Source organism: Pelmatolapia mariae, linkage group LG15 (genome assembly GCF_036321145.2).
Source record: "Pelmatolapia mariae isolate MD_Pm_ZW linkage group LG15, Pm_UMD_F_2, whole genome shotgun sequence".
Lineage (NCBI taxonomy): Eukaryota > Metazoa > Chordata > Actinopteri > Cichliformes > Cichlidae > Pelmatolapia > Pelmatolapia mariae.
The window spans coordinates 27140804-27159235 of record NC_086240.1 but is presented as its reverse complement, the minus strand read 5'-3'; the positions used below and the strand labels follow the sequence as shown (position 1 = coordinate 27159235).

Here is an 18432-nt window from a genome sequence, read left to right as displayed (position 1 = left end):
TCCAATAGGAGCGGCCGCCCAGACGGGACGATGACGTCACCATCTCGCTGAAGTATTGGGTGAGGGTTTGAATCTCAAGGTGTGGCTCATTAAACCAAAGAACTACAGGTGAAACTATGACATAATACATATTCTGTGAGCCTGAATAAAAATATATTATTGGTGGAAGATGTCAAAGAATTTTGGACAACAATAAACTGAAGAAAACTAGCAATATAAGCATTTATTTACAATGTAAAGAAACAAATTAGGCATTTACATGTTCGTTTATTAGAAAAATTTCATATCCATAAGGCCAAAATTGTCAGTTCAACCCATGAATTTACGTTACATTCATTTCAGTGCCAAGAAGTCTCTCTTGGTTTTATGCACATTTATATATTCATATATATATATGCATCAGTTGGGATCATATTTTCTTCATATTTTTTTCATTTTTTAAATTAAAAGAAAGAAAGAAATGAGACACCAGACAGTGGCCACTGGAAGAAAGTCATGGCAAAAGTGTGTTAAAAACAAGCTTTAGTTACTTGGAACAATTTGTGTGTGTGCATGTGTGTTAGACAGATTCAAAATAATAAACTCCATGTTTAAATTTTTTTTAATATTCCAATATTGTCCCAAAAATCAATCAAAACAAATGAATGTTAAAAAAGAATCAGCATAGTATTACACCCAGGATATTTGGACTGAGGTCAAGTTAAAGCCACAAACTGAGTTTGAATTCAGGCGATTGAGCACATTTACAACAAAGCAAATGAAGTCTGCTAATAAACGGTGTAAATCAAAGGGAACAATGATGTATTTCCAGGAAATTGGGTGGGCTTGGAGCAAAGAAGTCTGTTGCAGTGAGGGGAGTTTATGGGCCGTGGTAAAAATGAGAGCTTGGATCTGTTTGGTTCGGCTTGTGGTCAAATGATCCTTTGACCCGGGAGGCTCAACAAAGAAACAGCATGACAGCTTCTCCGGGTTTCTCCCAAAGCCTGCCATGTGTTGACTTTATTGAGGCATGTCTGCTGAGTACCAGGTTTTCTTTGGTCCAAACCATGATATGCTGTTGTATGTTTAAATTTGGTGTGTTAAGCTTCATGCTGCCCAGTTCCCACCGAACCATGAGCTGGACTGAAGTCCGTGAGGTTTGGAAAGCTAATGTGGTCAGGGCTTTGGGTAATGAGGTCGTGAGAATCTGTTGGTTGACTGGTCGACTCTGGTCCAAGCCCACCCACTTCCTTGGTGACTCAGTTTTGCACTTTTTGGCTCCGGTTATACTGTATTTTATTGTTTTTTTTTATTCATGGGAACAGAGGACCTTAGCTGCAAGGCTGCTGCACACATACTTTGAATCCAAATGTAGCTTGGACTTGGATGAGGTGGTAGTAATTGATGATGAACAAAAGAAGACAAAATATATATATAGCTTCACTCCCCTTTTTGATTGATGTTCAATGAGAAGATGTTTTCTGTCTTTTTTTAGCTGTATTTATTGTCTGCAGCCTCCCTGGACACATTAAATATGTTCTGAACAGTCGGCATGCAGACTAGCAGGTAAAATTCTGGACACAAATCATGAACTTTTTGACTCTAGTGAAGCCGTAGTTTACAAAAGACCATCATGTTGTTTCGAGTAATACTTGACGGTAACAATTCAGTTTGCAAACTCATAAGAAAATGTTTGGTGGGGTTACAAATCAAACCATCAGTGGGTTATTTTCTTTTGGACTAATGTGGACAGAAAGAACTGCATGGTGAGGATCACCTTATTTGATTTGTCAAGTAAATTGAATGTGATGCAGCCACTGCTGCTGAAAGAGAAGGACGTCAGCAATCCACTGTCTCGTGGATCACTGACTACCCGGCAAGCCAGTATGTGAGACTCTCTGATTTGGAGATGTACAGTACGGTACAGGAGCTTCACAGGGGCACTGGAGTATCTCCACTCTGATTCACCTTCTGCACCTCTGACTTTCAGTATTAACCTGGGTCATCACACCCGCAGTGGTTGGATGCATTAGTGATGGGCAGGAAGTGAGGTACAGAGCACTAGACTTTATGGTGTGGTGAAGATTTCAAATCATCTGCTTCTGAATATCAATAAGACCAGAAAGACGTGGAGCAGCTTCAGAGGGAACCTGTGTCTGTCCTGTGATAGGATACTGGTGTGGTGGAATACAAGTACCTGGACGTACATATTAACAAGGAGAGACTGTATACAAGAAGGCAATGAGCAGGTTCTGTTTCCTGAGAAAGCTGAGATCCTTTGATGTGTGCAGCAAAATGATGATTTTCTATCAGTCAGCTGTGGTGACTGCAGTGTACTTTAATCTGGTCTGCTGGGGGAGCGCCGTTGGAGCTATTGACATCAATAGACTGAATAAACTGATCAGGAAGGGTGGCTTTGAGATTGGCTGGACACTTCTGAAGATGTGGTCTGGATAAATTAATTGAACAAACTGACCACCCTCTGCATTACGCACTGGATAGCCAGCAGTCCTCCTTCTCTAACAGACTGACTCAGCTCCACTGCCACAAGGACAGATTCAAGAAATCTTTTATACCACATGCTATCGCCATTACCATATAATAGCTGGTCAGTCACCTCTGAGTTCGATAAGCATAAAAACAATGAATCAATGGAAAATAATCTTACAATAATGATCGTAGGGTATGCATGTGTATATGTCTGAATGTACCTCATCACCTCAACCGGTGGACCAATGTGAACCAAAACCATCCATCATAATATATATTCCCCTTATATATACTTTTCTCTATAAATACCGTAGTCTGTAGTACTCTGTAGTCAAGTCAATCAACAATGAAACAAAGATAATTGTAGGACATTTTTAATAATCATCTCAAGACAAAACAAGTCAGAATTTACTGGTCACCTTCAGTAAACTGTAGCAAACAGATTTTTGTTTTAATATGGATGCACTGGTTGTAAACTGTGCCTCTTTGACAAAATATTTTCATATAGAGACAAACAGTGGTCAAAAATGTAATAAACCTCAACTCAATTTTAACAACTAACATATAACATCACTGGTAAAAATCAAAGATGTATAAAAAAATTTAAAAATGAATTTGCATTGTTGTGTACTCTGTGTCATAGTTGAATTTCCACAAATGACCTGATATTAGTGGCCAGAAGAAGTAAATTAGCTTACAGTAGTGCTGCATAACCCATATACCTACCTACTTTATGCTGACGCTTTGACTTATTTTACATGAGTTCATTAAAAGAACAAGCTGAGAATTTGTGGCCCCCTTTTTAATAACTGGATTATATGTTTAATATCACATATACCCCCCAATATTTCCAATCTCTACAGTTCTGTTGATTATCAGTGAATCAGCCTTGCAAAAATACAAGCAGCTCTGCTTTCCAAATTCTTCTAAGTTCATCATTCAAAGACAGATAAACACAGCTTCATGTACAAATTTGATTAAGCTCTTAACCAAGACTAGCCCCGAGGTTTGACCCTGCCAAATTAGCTTATGGGAAAAGCTAACAAGTGAACGCTGAACTTTGGCCAACCTGAGCAAAACATTTTCTTCTTGTGGATTTTAAATGTCCTGGGTTTGTTTTTCAAAATTACAGGTGATAGCATGAAACTAACCTGTTAGCCTGGTCACACCAGAAAGATTGACACAACCCTCTGAAATTACTAGAGGCTTAAAACCCCCCAAAATTGATTCTGTTCATCTGGACATAGCGTTTTCAGTGGGAGAACATTGCGTCACTCATCCAGGTGACTTCTTCAGTCTCAGCTGACTACAGGTTTCCCCAACCTTATAAACAGTACCTTTCACAAGGACTGAAACTAGCCCACTAAATGAACAGAGGCTTAAAACCTATAGAAATGTGATGTGCTCTGGCAACTTGCTAGCTTGTGGACAAAGTAGCATGAGCTGTTTAAGGTAGCTGCATTGCTAACTGCAAGTAAACTAACTAGCTTGTCTGGTAACCAGACAATAAATGTGAACAGTCTAGTAAAAGACACTGACTTCTCCCTCAGAGGTTCTTTTCTTAGCATGCAACAGGTGCCAGAAGCAGTTTAGGTGAATGTTACACTAGTCTGTGTTACCTTGCAGGTGAAAAAAAAGAAAAAGAAACGATTTGCACCATTGAACGGAAGCAGCACCAATGAGAAAAATGGGACTTCCGGGGAGTGTTCCAGGTGTGGTTAACGAGCCGAAACTATGGATCGTTGGATCAGCTGGCTACTGTGAAGGGGACGGTAGCTACATTTAAATCAGGTATGGATTTTGCTTTTATCACCCCAGTCTCAGAATTTTTTTGATAGCACCTCGTATACCTGAGCAGAAGAACAAGATAAACTAACTCAAAGATAATGTGAATAGACTGAGATAGACCACTGGTATGCACTTAAATTTGTTTTATCCCATTTTATCCAGTGAGATTCCTAGATTTGTTCATTATTTGCACCACATCGAAACCTTTTATCCTGCCAAATTCATCTGCAGTTGTTAATTTCATATAAACCAGGCCTTAGACTTGGTGACAGAACTTTTAGAGGCAAAATTTAAAACCATCGTCCAGTCACAGATACCAGAACGCAGACAAACCCAAATCACAGGAGTCACATACCTGGTTCAAACCCTTCTAAATCCTGCAACTGGAGTGATGACACAGAGAGAGGAAAAGGGTTAAGGGTTTAAAAGGGTTCGGAAAGAGGGTTTGATCCACTTTTGTCGTGTAATGCAATTTTGTACCTGAGATGATGAACAGATTGCTGAAAACTTCATAACAAAAGTTGGATGGATGTCTGATTAAAAATAAAACATTACAAAACATGAGAGGTAATCTTTTTCAAAATACATGGACAATGACACCAAAGGAAAATATTACAGAAAGTATTAATACTTCAAGCAAAGAAAAAAGGGTGAAGCAAAGGCGGGGGACTGAGGACACCTCTTCTGGTGTCCCAGAACGTTCAGAACCGTGAATGGCTTGAACCTTCTCCAGCTTGGATTTCAACAAATCTGCCAGTAGGATTTTATTAAATACCTATTAACAAAAAATTAACATATGAATGTTCTAACTGGAGCTTGATGCTTTGTTTCAGAAATTTCAAAACCATTACAACTTTAGTACTACTATAGAACTGAAAAATTTTCATTTCAACACATTTTTACAGCCAAATGTAATTGTTACTTTTTAACTCAGATTTTTCAGGTGATAGATTTTGATAAAGTTTTTTAAAAATATATATTACAAGGTGTTTTCTTCCTTTTCGTAGTTCATTGCATCAAACCCATTTCATAATAAGTTGCATCTTTGGGCAGATCTTTACCTTGAAGAGTAAAACACTACATAGCAACCATTTTAGCAATGGCATCTTTGGTAAGACGCATCAGTGGTCTGAAGATGCCTTTTAATCTCACTGAGGTAAACTCAAGCATATGTTTAGGCTCAACCGGCGCATGAGCTTGATGATCAAGTTGTTTAAGAACTACCGTTTTATATGAAATGACAACAAAGTTGTGGTGCTCGTGTTGATTGAAGTGAAGGTCAGAACAGACCTTGAGCAACATCAGACACACATTGGAAGCGATAACTGTCACACATACAAGTGTCAGAAGCAATGGCACCTGCAATTCACTCGCCCATGGGTAAGGTTACTGGATGACAGTTTCTTATGCATGGCATGAGTGACAATCTGTGGCCAGCTCTGCGATGTGCCTGTCACGTTTGGTGGTCGGCACCTGAAAGGCAAGCTAGACAGTTATGTTCATCTGCACTTTATACAGAATGATGTGACTAGCTCTTCAGTTAATTGCATTGTTAACAGTTACATTACATGAAGACCTTACGCCTTCCAGTCAGATCTTTTTGCACCGTAAGAAGAACTGTTTAGGTTGGCACTCCATAAGTGAACAGAGTCCACAGAGGATGCATCAAGTTGGCTCGATGAACCATGATGCATTTAGTGCATGCCAGGCCTTTTAGAAAAATGTGTGCAGCTAATGCTTCTGGGGTTTCTTCTGTATAGTCAGATCTGAGGTACAACTCCAAGAAAAGATTGTTATGGGCCTTTGAGGTGTTTGCCATTGGGCTGTAATCCATCTGGAAAGAGTTTTTAGTAGCACCATGAAGTCTGTCCTTCAGTCATGTCTTGTAGGAAAAAAAAGAAAACCAAAAGTCTTTCTAGTCCATCCCCAAGTGTTCAGTAAGAGGTAACTATTGTCCACACAACACCTTTGGACACAACCAGTACAGACCCACTGATATCTGATATACAACCAGGGATCATCACTCTATAGTTATGGTTAAACTCTGGAGGTTATTTCAGACTTGCCAGCTCTGACATTGTTGGACTGTCTCAAATTTCTTAGTGCCACTTACTCACGATTGACCACAGGTGAGGTTTTGGTCTTCTGTTCGCTTCCTGTTTTATAAAAGTCCAGCCGTAGCTGGCAGGAGCCCGGTAAAACTGGCAGATAAGGTGTCATACAGGTTTACCCCAAGTCATTTTATCTGTGCACTTGTGTCACTGATTGTTGAGATAGCCCAGCCGTCGGCAGAGTATTTCAAATATCTCGGCAATACAGAGAAGTATGGTGATTACGGTGAAGGTGTACATGGCACTGAGGAAGATGGTTTTCTCAAAGTGTTCAGGTACCATGCACTTTGTCACATTAAAAGCCTTTTCCAAAGCACTGGCATCACACATGTACAGTGGGTGAACCTGGGGAAAAAGAGAGAAATGTGAGGCACTGAAGCTTCCATTCTTATCTCAACTTCTAGGCACTGGCTGCTCAAACCTTACATCTCATGAAGACAGGAATTATATCGGAATTATTGCCAATGTAACTACTCTGGCTGTACCTATTATGTGCCAGACCATTTAAAAAAAAAAAAAAAAAAAAAAGAGTCAAAGTACAATGACGTTTTCACACAGGAACAGATCCATGATCAAAGTAAAGCTGCAAACTTCCCTGGTACGTCATGCCTAAAGAGACTTATCTTGTACTGTATTATAGGTTACCAGGTAGCGAAATCTGACAATTCTGCCATCATAATAATGACAGTTTTATACCAACTATATTTGCATGGTGGGGCGGTCAGTAGCCTCACAGCAAGAAGATCCCAAGTTCGATTCCACCATCTAGCCCATGAATGTGAATGGTTGTCTGTCTGCTGCCCTGCCTCGGGTGTGCCCTGCCTCGGGTGTGCCCCGCTCCAATATCTTTGGAACTGTGACTGTGTCTGGAACTATATTCCAGACACAGTCACAGTTCTCATTGTTGCTATCCTTTGGTGTGAATATGGGTGAACATACAAATAAAAAATTTTATCGTGTCACATTTCTCACCGACTGACCTGAAAGCCAAAGAGATGACTTTGTAGCCAGAAGGCGATGACTTCCAAAATGATGCGCAGGAGAACAGAAATGATGTAGAAGACTGTGTAGATGGGTCGCTCGAGGATCTCCTCCTGGTCTATGTTCTTACAGGCGGCATAAAGGTGGAATACTGCTCCAGGAACCAGGACTGTTACCAGCTGTAATGCCCAGAAGACCTGGAGAGGGGAGGAACAACGCAGGGGAAGTGAGAAAAGCTCATGGAAGTTGATGGATTGAAGCAAGAAGAGGACTTCAACAAGAGCAGCAAGTCGAGGATGAAAATCAGGGGAAGGAGAAAAAGGTTAAATAGGGATAGAGAGTTCAAGAACAAAGTAAAAAGAACATGTGTCCATTTATTGTGCATGACTTCAGACACTGCTTTTAAATTGGCCTTCCAGATGGTGGAAATCAGTGAAATATAGGATTTGTGTCTCTGGAAAAGCAGCAGGCGGGAATCTGGTCAATTGTAGTTCAATGTTTGCTGAAATGTTCTCTCCCAAATTGCCTTTTCCACCAATATGGAAAAAAGCCGTTCATGCTGATAACCACCTGCGACCGTTTTCTGACTGCAAATGCTTTTTATTGGATTGGACACATCACCATCTGTCCCCAAACATGCCTCAGCTGGAATATTGGAAACTTCCCTGATTCATGCATGATGCTGTATTCTTCAACAGAATTTATCCAAACTGATAATTCACATCTGTTTTTCTTCATTGTACACATGTGATTTCTCAGAACTCAAACTCAATATGATCTGTAATGGTGGTCAAAATTTACAGACATTTTGGGATATTTAGAATTGTTCGGAGGTTTTGTAGCATTTACTTTGTGTTAATAAAAGCTGATGGCACCTCTAAAAGCTCCTTCTGCTTTAGTTTGTGACATCAGAGGGATGAAAGTTTGGATGACTCCTCCTACCTGCGGTGTTATGGGCCTAAACTGGTTGTAGCAGTAAAGGTTGAGTTCGCGGCGGTCAGGGTCGCAGCTGAAGTGCAGCGCCTCATTCCCATAGACGGCGAAGCCAAGGACGCCCAGGAAGAACATCCGCACAGAGCCGAAGAACAAGGTGTGGAACTGGCCTATCACTGTAGGAGGCCTGAGCTGAAACACACACAAACACACACACAGGACAACATGTAAGCAGACAGCCATATGTGCACACACGGGGGTATTTACATTCCCATACAGGTTTTCATGACACACACACACACACACACACACACACACACACAAAGAGAAAACAGCTTTTGTCAGTCAGATAAAAGCAGCTGCTTCGGAGGCCCTGAGCTCTGAAGGCTAAAACAAAACCCACTGAGAGGAAACATTTCCCGTCTCGTCTCTCTGCCTGCTCCAGCCCGACTCATGTTTATCAGAAAAAGGGCCTAAATGGCACTCTTACAAAGCAGAGAGCCTCTTGGCTCACAAATACGTTGCTCAGCTACATAAAGACTGAAGCAAAACAAAGATTGACTTTTAAAAAAAATATATAAAAAAATTAATGTCTTTTCATTTTAAGCCTCGGGAGGGACACGTGTTAAGCACTGCTTCTCTCTAACTGTCAAAGCTTCGGCGAGGCAGGCTCCGGTTAGAGGAAGAGTCCTCCAATAAGTCTGAGTGATGTACTTACGCATCCTTCGTAGAAGTTTTTGATGTAGTTTAAAGACATGGCTTGCTTCTCGATGTTCCCCGTTTAATTGTAGGGCTGCTCTGGGCCCTCATGGCCTGTCTGCTGCCGCCTCTGGGTACAGGCCACCAACAGTAGGTCTACCAAATCTGCCACTGACCCTCTGCCTCTGTCCCGCTCTCTCTCTCTTTTGAAAGCCATGTCAGTGCATATTTTTGGCCTTTTATCCCTCCATCAATTGACTCGCTCAGTAGAAAGAGAGACAACAGAGACAGAGGGGCCAACAATGGGCCGTGAGGGCATGTGCTCCCTGCATTATAATCCCTACAGAACTATGTCAGCGAAAAACACCCCCCTGTTCAACACAATGCAGAGAGAGATGGCAAACACGCAACTAAATACAAAGCACATATCTCGCTAAAGAACCCGGGAGCTCCACGGGACCTCAGAACTTACACTTTCTAACACTCATGCTCACGATCTGGAACTTTATTTTGAAAAACCCACTGAGCTGTAACATTTTCACACACAGGCTGTATTAATGAGATTAAATAGAATTATGGACTTTATAGAACTTAACTAAAGCATCATTTTTGGTTTCATAAAGTTGAAATGCACACATGATTAATCAGCTATGAGAAAACATTTTGTCGAAAACAAGAGTGATGACAACACACCCTGCACTGCAAATACTTGTGGAAGAGCATTCACGGAGCGGCTGTGGTCCCAAATACAGTCCGATGAAGAGCCACGAGCGAGCCACACAGAAAGAAACCCGATCAAAGTTCAAATCCCCCAAAACCAAAAGCGGACAAAGTGAAATAAAAGTCCACACACCAACCGTAATCCTGGCGGCGTGTTGTTCATTCCCCCCTCTTTTTTCCACTCGCGGATCCTAAACTCATGCCAGCTGCGGGATTTTGCGGGACAGAGAGCGCAGTCAAGCCACACGGATAACCCTGCGCGACTTCCGGTCCCAGCTCTGAACACATCCAGAGGTGCACGGAGGGAACAGAGGGGTTAACAGGACACCTGAGGATTAGTCAGAAATATTAGTGAAATAACTGCGATTCAGAGCGAGTATATGAAAAATAAAACCACAAGAACCTCATAAAACACTTGAATATGTCTGAAATACATCATTAAATAAAAACTGTGGCAAATATAAAAAGAAAAAATCTTCACAGAAAAAAATTCTAAATAAGTAAAATAAAAACCCAAAATAGAGAGAAAGAGCTAAAGAGCAATGCTTTATAAATAAAAACTGTATTTAGCATGATTAAAAAAATCTAAAATACATTAAAAAGAATCAATCTAAGCTCTTTATACACAAAGAGTGAAGCTTAAAAAGGCTAAATAAATATTTGGAGACTTTTTAATGCCGCATTGTCTTTTTGGCGATGTTGTGCTTTTAATTTGAAGGTCCGTTCTTGGACTATCCGGCGTTACCTGTCCTAACTATGTGAGTTTTAACGCCATTTCCACAGCCAGGTGTGATACCTGGAGGAGGAGGCCGTGCGTAAAAGCGCGTGAGCCGCTGTTGGTACCGGGCATGCGCAATACAAACGTTCTATTAAAAAAAAAGAAGCTCTGTATATAAACGTTTAAAGGATTTAAGAGATTTTAATAAACCTCCAGTAATTAATGTACCATGAAATAAGATATTAATATTGTTAATAATATTTATTTATTTTAACTCCAAAAGTTCGACTCAGACTTTGTTTCTCAATAAAAACTGACAATACACTTTAGTGGATTCTTCTTTCTTTTCTCCAGAACTACAAAAACAACACAAAAATTATGTGAAGGAAAATGTTTCATAAGAATAAATGGAATAAAAAATGTAGAAATAAATTTAGCTTCTACTTTTATTCTGCCGAAGCTACTTTTCTGCCTGTGATGATGGTGGTGTGCCTCCTCAGTTTTAATACCTCCTGCGTCTCCGTGTTTTATTCCAAATACAAAGTCTCTCACTCAATATCGTCCTCTTTATGAGTAGCGCTGATATGCAGGAATGCAGTGAAGGGGGTGTGGATGTGTTTCTTGGGAGGTCACTAGTGTTTCATGTTGTAGGTGTGTGGTGTATATCACGTTGTCAGTTATGGACAGTGTTGGGTGTAATGCGTTACTAAGTAACGCGTTACTGTAATTAAAATACTTTTCCACTGAAAAAGTAGAGTAACTAATTACTGTTCATTTTTAGGTATTTTAATTACAGTTACTTACAATGTACTTGCGTTACATTGTAAAATAATTAAACTCGCTGAATATCATTATTTAATTTCATTAATTTATCTTCTAAACGTAAAAGTAAACTCTGCCGCTTTAACATCGCTGTAGTGCAGCTGCACGTCATTTCGCGCCAGTTTGCTGCATAGTCGTATTCTACAGCGGAAGATGTCGGACTCGGCTGAAGCGAGTGGCTGTTTTATGACATGGACATATTCCCGTCTCTTCACTTTTCTGAAACAAGCAGACAAGAACATTACAGCAATATGTGAGCTATGTCCTGGGGAGAAAAAACTATCGGCTGTTGTTAATAGCGCGAGTAATCTACTGAAGCGCCTGACACAGAGCATAGACGAACACTTCTGAGTGATTCTTGTTCATCATCCATGGATAACACCGCGGCAACTCCTGCTAAGCAGGCAAAACTTGATTTTACTTCAGCAGCACAGAAAGCGTCTGAAGGTGAGCTTAAAAAATGACTGCAGGCTACATAGCTGGACTGGCCATCAGGCATACCGGGCATTTGCCGGTGATTTTTCGTTTTTATGGGCCGATGGTTGTTTTTTTCTTCTTCTTTTTTTCCGTAACGGTATAAACACTGAAAGGTGGTGGATTGGCCAGATGAAGGGAGATGTGTAAAAATAACTCAGTTGTTTGGTGATGGCTATTGCGGAGCTTCCACTGATTCAGCAACATTAGCAAGTGGTGGAGGCCAGCAGATGCAACACGCTGGCAGGTGGATGACGGAAAGGCAGGAGGAGCAGAGACCCGAGGCGGTGAACTGAACTTCAGGTAAGAAGTTATGACCTGCAGTCTATGTGAGTCAGATATAAACCAAGTTTAGGTGGAGTTTATTTTCGTTATGCTGACTTTTTACAGTCAGTTACAATAACTTGTTTCTATACTGCTGGGCGGATGATATGATATTATTGATGTTGAACTTATTTTATCTTATTTATAAGGTTAGTTATTAGAGTTTCCAACCGTCCTGTAAAAAACGGAATCGTCTGGTGTACAGAGAAAATATTCGCGTTTGGTATTGAGGTGAAAAGGAACACAGTTTGTCCCGTATTTCAGCTACAATGAAAAAGACACAAAGCTGGAGTTATTCTGTGTCTTTGCTGCACAGCTGCCTCTTCTCCTCTCATTCTCTCCCCCTCCCTCTCCTGTTTCTACTTCAATCATGAAACTGATCAGTGATCAGCTGATCGGCTTTTCTCTCTTGTTTGTTTATCGCTCTGAATCTTACAACAAACGTTTTCATCTGATGTAAAATGTATAGAAATCCATTATTGTACATAGTATTTTTTTAGGGTCCCATCATAATTTCTTCAGAAGTAAGTACTGTATATGATGCCAGCATTTTCCCACATTTTCTAGATACTGTACCAGTACTGTGTGTGAAATGCCATCAAAAAGTCAATTAAGTTTTTCTTTCTCATCTGTCTTTCTATCTCCTTTCACTTTTTAAAGGTTGCCATGTTAGAAAAAATATTTTGCCCTGCCATGCTGTTTATTGATGTGGCAAATGAATGGTTTATGAAAATATACCTAAATCTGTCATCAGTAATCAGTAATGATCATGTCTCACCTCTAGTCTTCTCTGTCTTAATTTCAGGTTTTCACCATGTGTTGTAGATAGTTCAGGAGGTTAACTCGACCAAGCAGTCTACTTTCGGGTACTGTTTAGAATACCAGAATAGGGAGGATGGTGAAGGTTTAAGTTTATTAGACTGATACATATATACCAACAAGACAGTGTACATCACTGTGACAACAGCGTTTGTTTTCATTCAAAGGCTTTATGGTTTTTCTTATAATACCTGGCGGGCCGGTCTCTAGTCAAAATGCCCGGGCCGATTTTTTTGTCCCAGTCCAGCCCTGGCAGGCTACATTGTGGAACAGATGCTACCGCTGCATACTGTAGAGTGTCCGTCTTTAAAAAAGTGTATTTATTATTTAAAGAGTTTAATTTCTATTGTTTGTCCACTCAAGGTTTATATGGATTTTAAGAAGTATTTAGTTAAATACTTATGTAGTACTTAAGTTACTTTTCTGACACAGTAATTTATGGAGGACCACAAGAGCCACGCGCATCGAAATAAACATTTCTGTGCTTTAATAATGAATTGTAGAATAAATTCTGCAATTGTAAATTCATTTTTGAATTCCAATTTAATAAACTGCATTTCAAAATCCTTTTTCCAATTGCATTTCAAAATCCTTTTTCCAATTGCACTTTAATAAACTGCATTTTAAAATCCTTTTTTCAGTTGCACTTTAATAAACTGCAGTTCAAAATCCTTTTTCCACCTGCAATTTAATAAACTGCAGTTCAAAATCCTTTTTCCACTTGCACTTTAATAAACTGCAGTTCAAAATCCTTTTTCCACCTGCAATTTAATAAACTGCAGTTCAAAATCCTTTTTCCACCTGCAATTTAATAAACTGCAGTTCAAAATCCTTTTTCCACCTGCAATTTAATAAACTGCAGTTCAAAATCCTTTTTCCACTTGCAATTTAATAAACTGCAGTTCAAAATCATTTTTCCACCTGCAATTTAATAAACTGCAGTTCAAAATCCATTTCCCTTTCCTGTTCGCTCCGGGATTAGCTGCTGGATTAGCTCCTGGATTAGCTGCTGGATTAGCTCTTCGATTAACAACTTGCTGGAGGCTATTCAAATTAGCCACACCGTGGGATGTAAGGAGCTCTCTGATTGGTTGGTCAGACACAGGCTGTCTGCCAGCCTGGATTTTTCTAGCTCATAGCTTCTCCCTGCTAAGAAGCGTGTGTGCTTGTACAAAGGCCGTTCAGCCTCGGGATTTACACTCGGCTCGACACGGATATGTGAAGAATGAAGGGACCCTGCAGCGAAACGGAGAGCCCAACCTCTGACTGAGTGCCTGTTTTCACAGTCTGACCACCTGTTGAAGGTAAGGTGCTAACGTGGCTAACGCTAGCATCACCGCACGTAGCCCCGTTATTTTAAGGTCATCTTAGCTAATGAAAGTTTTACGTCGCAGCTGTACGAGCTCGCTGCGTGTTTTGTAAGCTGCTGTGCTCTTCACAAATAAAGCTGGAAGCAGCTCAGACTGTTAGAACCAGCACTGAGGCCTGTTACATTTATACAGTGTTAGAGCAATGGCTGCAACCTACAGCCTTAAACTAGCGATTACAATGCTGACAGTAAACTCGTCAGTCCAGATGTTACCACATTACTCTATGGTACTTAGAGTTAAAACAACTGAGCCAGGCTGATTAAAATAACAGCTGTCAGTTCTCTCATTCCTTATATCAAGACTGGAGATCACACTACTGATTTCAGTTCATTTAATATGTGAGTGCACAGATTCATTCTCAACTGGACATAAACGATGATCAAAGGTTGTATATATGATGAATTCATCCAATCCCAGCCTCTAACACAGTGCGCTGAATCTTAGCTGTGAATGTCCAGTATATTCTAATCAGTGCAATGTAAGCATTCACTGAACCTACAGTATCTACACCTGTGTGGCAAATGTGTGGTAAAGATACAGATAATGAAATTTAATTATTAATACAATATACATCATGAAAAATGAAAGCTGAAATTGATTCAGTTTAGTACTTTTCTCTGTATGCTCTGTGATTATAAAGGCCTTAAATTCTGTGATATATACTGTAAATGATTTTCACAGAGGTCTTAAAGTACTTAAATCACTGCTGATAGTCTGGTTGTTTGTATTTTCACATGTTTTTGTGTCTGTAGGGCTGTTTGATGACGATATGAACTCCTCTGGGAGATGAGGACACACCCACATCTGTTCCATACTGCAGCCATTGATGGTGTTACAGCTCTGAGTCAGCTTTAGGCCATCAGACGCACACACTGGAAAACCAGCACCTGGACTTCATGCAGGAGAGATGACCTCAGTGATTTAGGTTCATAAGCAAGTTCAAACATTTCTGGCCTCTTATCACTTAGGTTTTTTAATCTCAAAAGTGAATGCATTTAAAGCAGGAACTGCACACCTAGCTGTCAAAAGTTTGGCAGCATGAGTAAAGTTTTGTAGGGTCCTTGTTAAAAATTCCACAAGCACCACATTTGTCATATATAGTTCATTTTGTACAGGACATTTTTGAAATTATAAACTATATATTCTAGTTGTCCACTTGTCAGTAATTTTTGAGTAAATGGATGTCAGTGATAAATCAGTGGTGATTCACCTGCAAATGTTTTTAACAAACTTTGTTTTTTGTAGAATTAATCAGCAGCTGTGGAGAGATGCATTAGAATATCTTCTGGTTCCACTTTTCCTAACCTGGAAGCTGAGGATGGCTGATTTCTGACAGGGACACACACCTCAGCGCTTATCATGGGTGTTACATCCTCTGTGCCGCGATTCCAGAGAAAACGAGAGAGCAACGACCACTCATTAAGACCAGACAGAAATCTGTCCCTTTCTGGCAGCTGTGGAAACTTTCAATAAGAAAGTTTGCATTCTTAGAACAATGCTGGGTCGTGTGTGATGTGTCATTATATGAGGATATTACATTTTGCCTTAATTCTGCTCAATTAAGTGTTTTGATCGTTGATCCAGTATGGCAGCTTTGTATTGTGCTGCAAGTTAAAACCTATTGTCCTCATGAGCACAGCATCTAACAACTCTCCTTAAAAGAAAATGAATGACTTTAACTGGACACAATGGTTTCCAGTGGGAGATACATTCATCACTCATCCGTGACACTGGAGAAGTCACCTGGATGAGTGATAAAACAATTTCCCATGGAAAATCCAGAGGAACTAAACTTTGTTGTTTCTCTGGGCTCAATTTCAGCTCTAGGAGCATCTCTCAGAAGAAAACATTTTGCCAATAATCAGATAAAAAGATTGTTGAACCAGGTGGTATTCTCTGGAGTTTAAGACCAAAACTGAACTCAGTGAAATGACATTAGACTGGAATTCATAAGATGAATAGAAATACTGCTGAATGATATATATGTGTGTGTGTGAGAGAGAGAGAGAGAGAGAGAGAGAGAGAGCGCGAGCGAGCGCGCTTTGTTTTCTCCAATTCACCAGGTCTGTAAAGTTCAGTATGACTGTGGTACATGATACAAAAGAATAAATACAGAAGAATAACAACTTTATGTGAATAACTTTACTCTTCTTAAAAATAACTCATAAAACAAGTAAAAGTACAAATGTGTACAAGTTAGAGACTTCCTCAGTAAGTTTACACTCTTTTGGAGTGATTTTAATGGTGTGTTAAAGAAGAAAGAGATTAGGAGGTGAGGTAGAGGATGCAGAGTCCATCATCACTGAGGCCGTCTCTCCTGCATGAAGTCCAGGTGCTGGTTTTCCAGTGTGTGCATCTGATGGCCTAAAGCTGACTCAGAGCTGTAACACCATCCATGGCTGCAGTATGGAACAGATGTGGGTGTGTCCTCATCTCCCAGAGGAGTCCAAATCGTCATCAAACAGCCCTACAGACACAAAAACGTGAAAATATAAACAACCAGAGTATCAGCAGTGATTTAAGTACTTTAAGACCTCTGTGAAAATCATTTACAGTATATATCACAGAATTTAAGGCCTTTATAATCACAGAGCATACAGAGAAAAGTACTAAACTGAATCAATTTCAGCTTTCATTTTTCATGATGTATATTGTATTAATAATTAAATTTCATTATCTGTATCTTTACCACACATTTGCCACACAGGTGTAGATACTGTAGGTTCAGTGAATGCTTACATTGCACTGATTAGAATATACTGGACATTCACAGCTAAGATTCAGCGCACTGTGTTAGAGGCTGGGATTTGATGACTTCATCATATATACAACCTTTGATCATCGTTTATGTCCAGTTGAGAATGAATCTGTGCACTCACATATTAAATTAACTGAAATCAGTAGTGTGATCTCCAGTCTTGATATAAGGAATGAGAGAACTGACAGCTGTTATTTTAATCAGCCTGGCTCAGTTGTTTTAACTCTAAGTACCATAGAGTAATGTGGTAACATCTGGACTGACGAGTTTACTGTCAGCATTGTAATCGCTAGTTTAAAGGCTGTAGGTTGCAGCCGTTGCTCTAACACTGTATAAATGTAACAGGCCTCAGTGCTGGTTCTAACAGTCTGAGCTGCTTCCAGCTTTATTTGTGAAGAGCACAGCAGCTTACAAAACACGTAGCTAGCTCGTACAGCTGCGACGTAAAACTTTCATAAGCTAAGATGACCTTAAAATAACGGGGCTACGTGCGGTGATGCTAGCGTTAGCCACGTTAGCACCTTACCTTCAACAGGTGGTCAGACTGCGTAAACAAGTACTCAGTCAGAGGTTGGGCTCTCCGTTTCGCTGCAGGGTCCCTTCATTCTTCACATATCCGTGTCGAGCCGAGTGTAAATCCCGAGGCTGAACGGCCTTTGTACAAGCACACACGCTTCTTAGCAGGGAGAAGCTATGAGCTAGAAAAATCCAGGCTGGCAGACAGCCTGTGTCTGACCAACCAATCAGAGAGCTCCTTACATCCCACGGTGTGGCTAATTTGAATAGCCTCCAGCAAGTTGTTAATCGAAGAGCTAATCCAGCAGCTAATCCAGGAGCTAATCCAGCAGCTAATCCCGGAGCGAACAGGAAAGGGAAATGGATTTTGAACTGCAGTTTATTAAATTGCAGGTGGAAAAGGGATTTTGAACTGCAGTTTATTAAATTGCAAGTGGAAAAAGGATTTTGAACTGCAGTTTATTAAATTGCAGGTGGAAAAAGGATTTTGAACTGCAGTTTATTAAATTGCAAGTGGAAAAAGGATTTTGAACTGCAGTTTATTAAATTGCAAGTGGAAAAAGGATTTTGAACTGCAGTTTATTAAATTGCAGGTGGAAAAAGGATTTTGAACTGCAGTTTATTAAATTGCAAGTGGAAAAAGGATTTAGAACTGCAGTTTATTAAATTGCAGGTGGAAAAAGGATTTTGAACTGCAGTTTATTAAATTGCAAGTGGAAAAAGGATTTTGAACTGCAGTTTATTAAAGTGCAACTGAAAAAAGGATTTTAAAATGCAGTTTATTAAAGTGCAATTGGAAAAAGGATTTTGAAATGCAATTGGAAAAAGGATTTTGAAATGCAGTTTATTAAATTGGAATTCAAAAATGAATTTACAATTGCAGAATTTATTCTACAATTCATTATTAAAGCACAGAAATGTTTATTTCGA

The 18432-nt window shown here is 39.9% G+C and overlaps 1 protein-coding gene across 1 annotated transcript; it reads right to left on the bottom strand.

The window, feature by feature from the left end:
• Positions 1-6515: 6515 nt before the first annotated feature.
• gje1a (gap junction protein epsilon 1a) lies at positions 6516-9039 on the bottom strand. Its single transcript, XM_063496299.1, has 4 exons — positions 9001-9039; positions 8292-8474; positions 7349-7546; positions 6516-6713 (listed from the first exon to the last, which is right to left on the bottom strand). The coding sequence occupies exons 1-4, from the start codon at positions 9037-9039 to the stop codon at positions 6516-6518; spliced, it is 618 nt and encodes a 205-aa protein (XP_063352369.1).
• Between the last annotated feature and the right edge of the window lie 9393 nt (positions 9040-18432).

Bases quoted from the DNA above. Each gene is read 5' to 3' on its own strand.
- gje1a (XM_063496299.1), bottom strand. From the start codon at position 9,039: ATGTCTTTAAACTACATCAAAAACTTCTACGAAGGATGC. The intron at 8,475-9,000 runs GTAAGTACATCA...TGTGTGTTTCAG, and splicing joins AAAACTTCTACGAAGGATGC to CTCAGGCCTCCTACAGTGAT. The intron at 6,714-7,348 runs GTCAGTCGGTGA...CTTTTTCCCCAG, and splicing joins GTCATCTCTTTGGCTTTCAG to GTTCACCCACTGTACATGTG.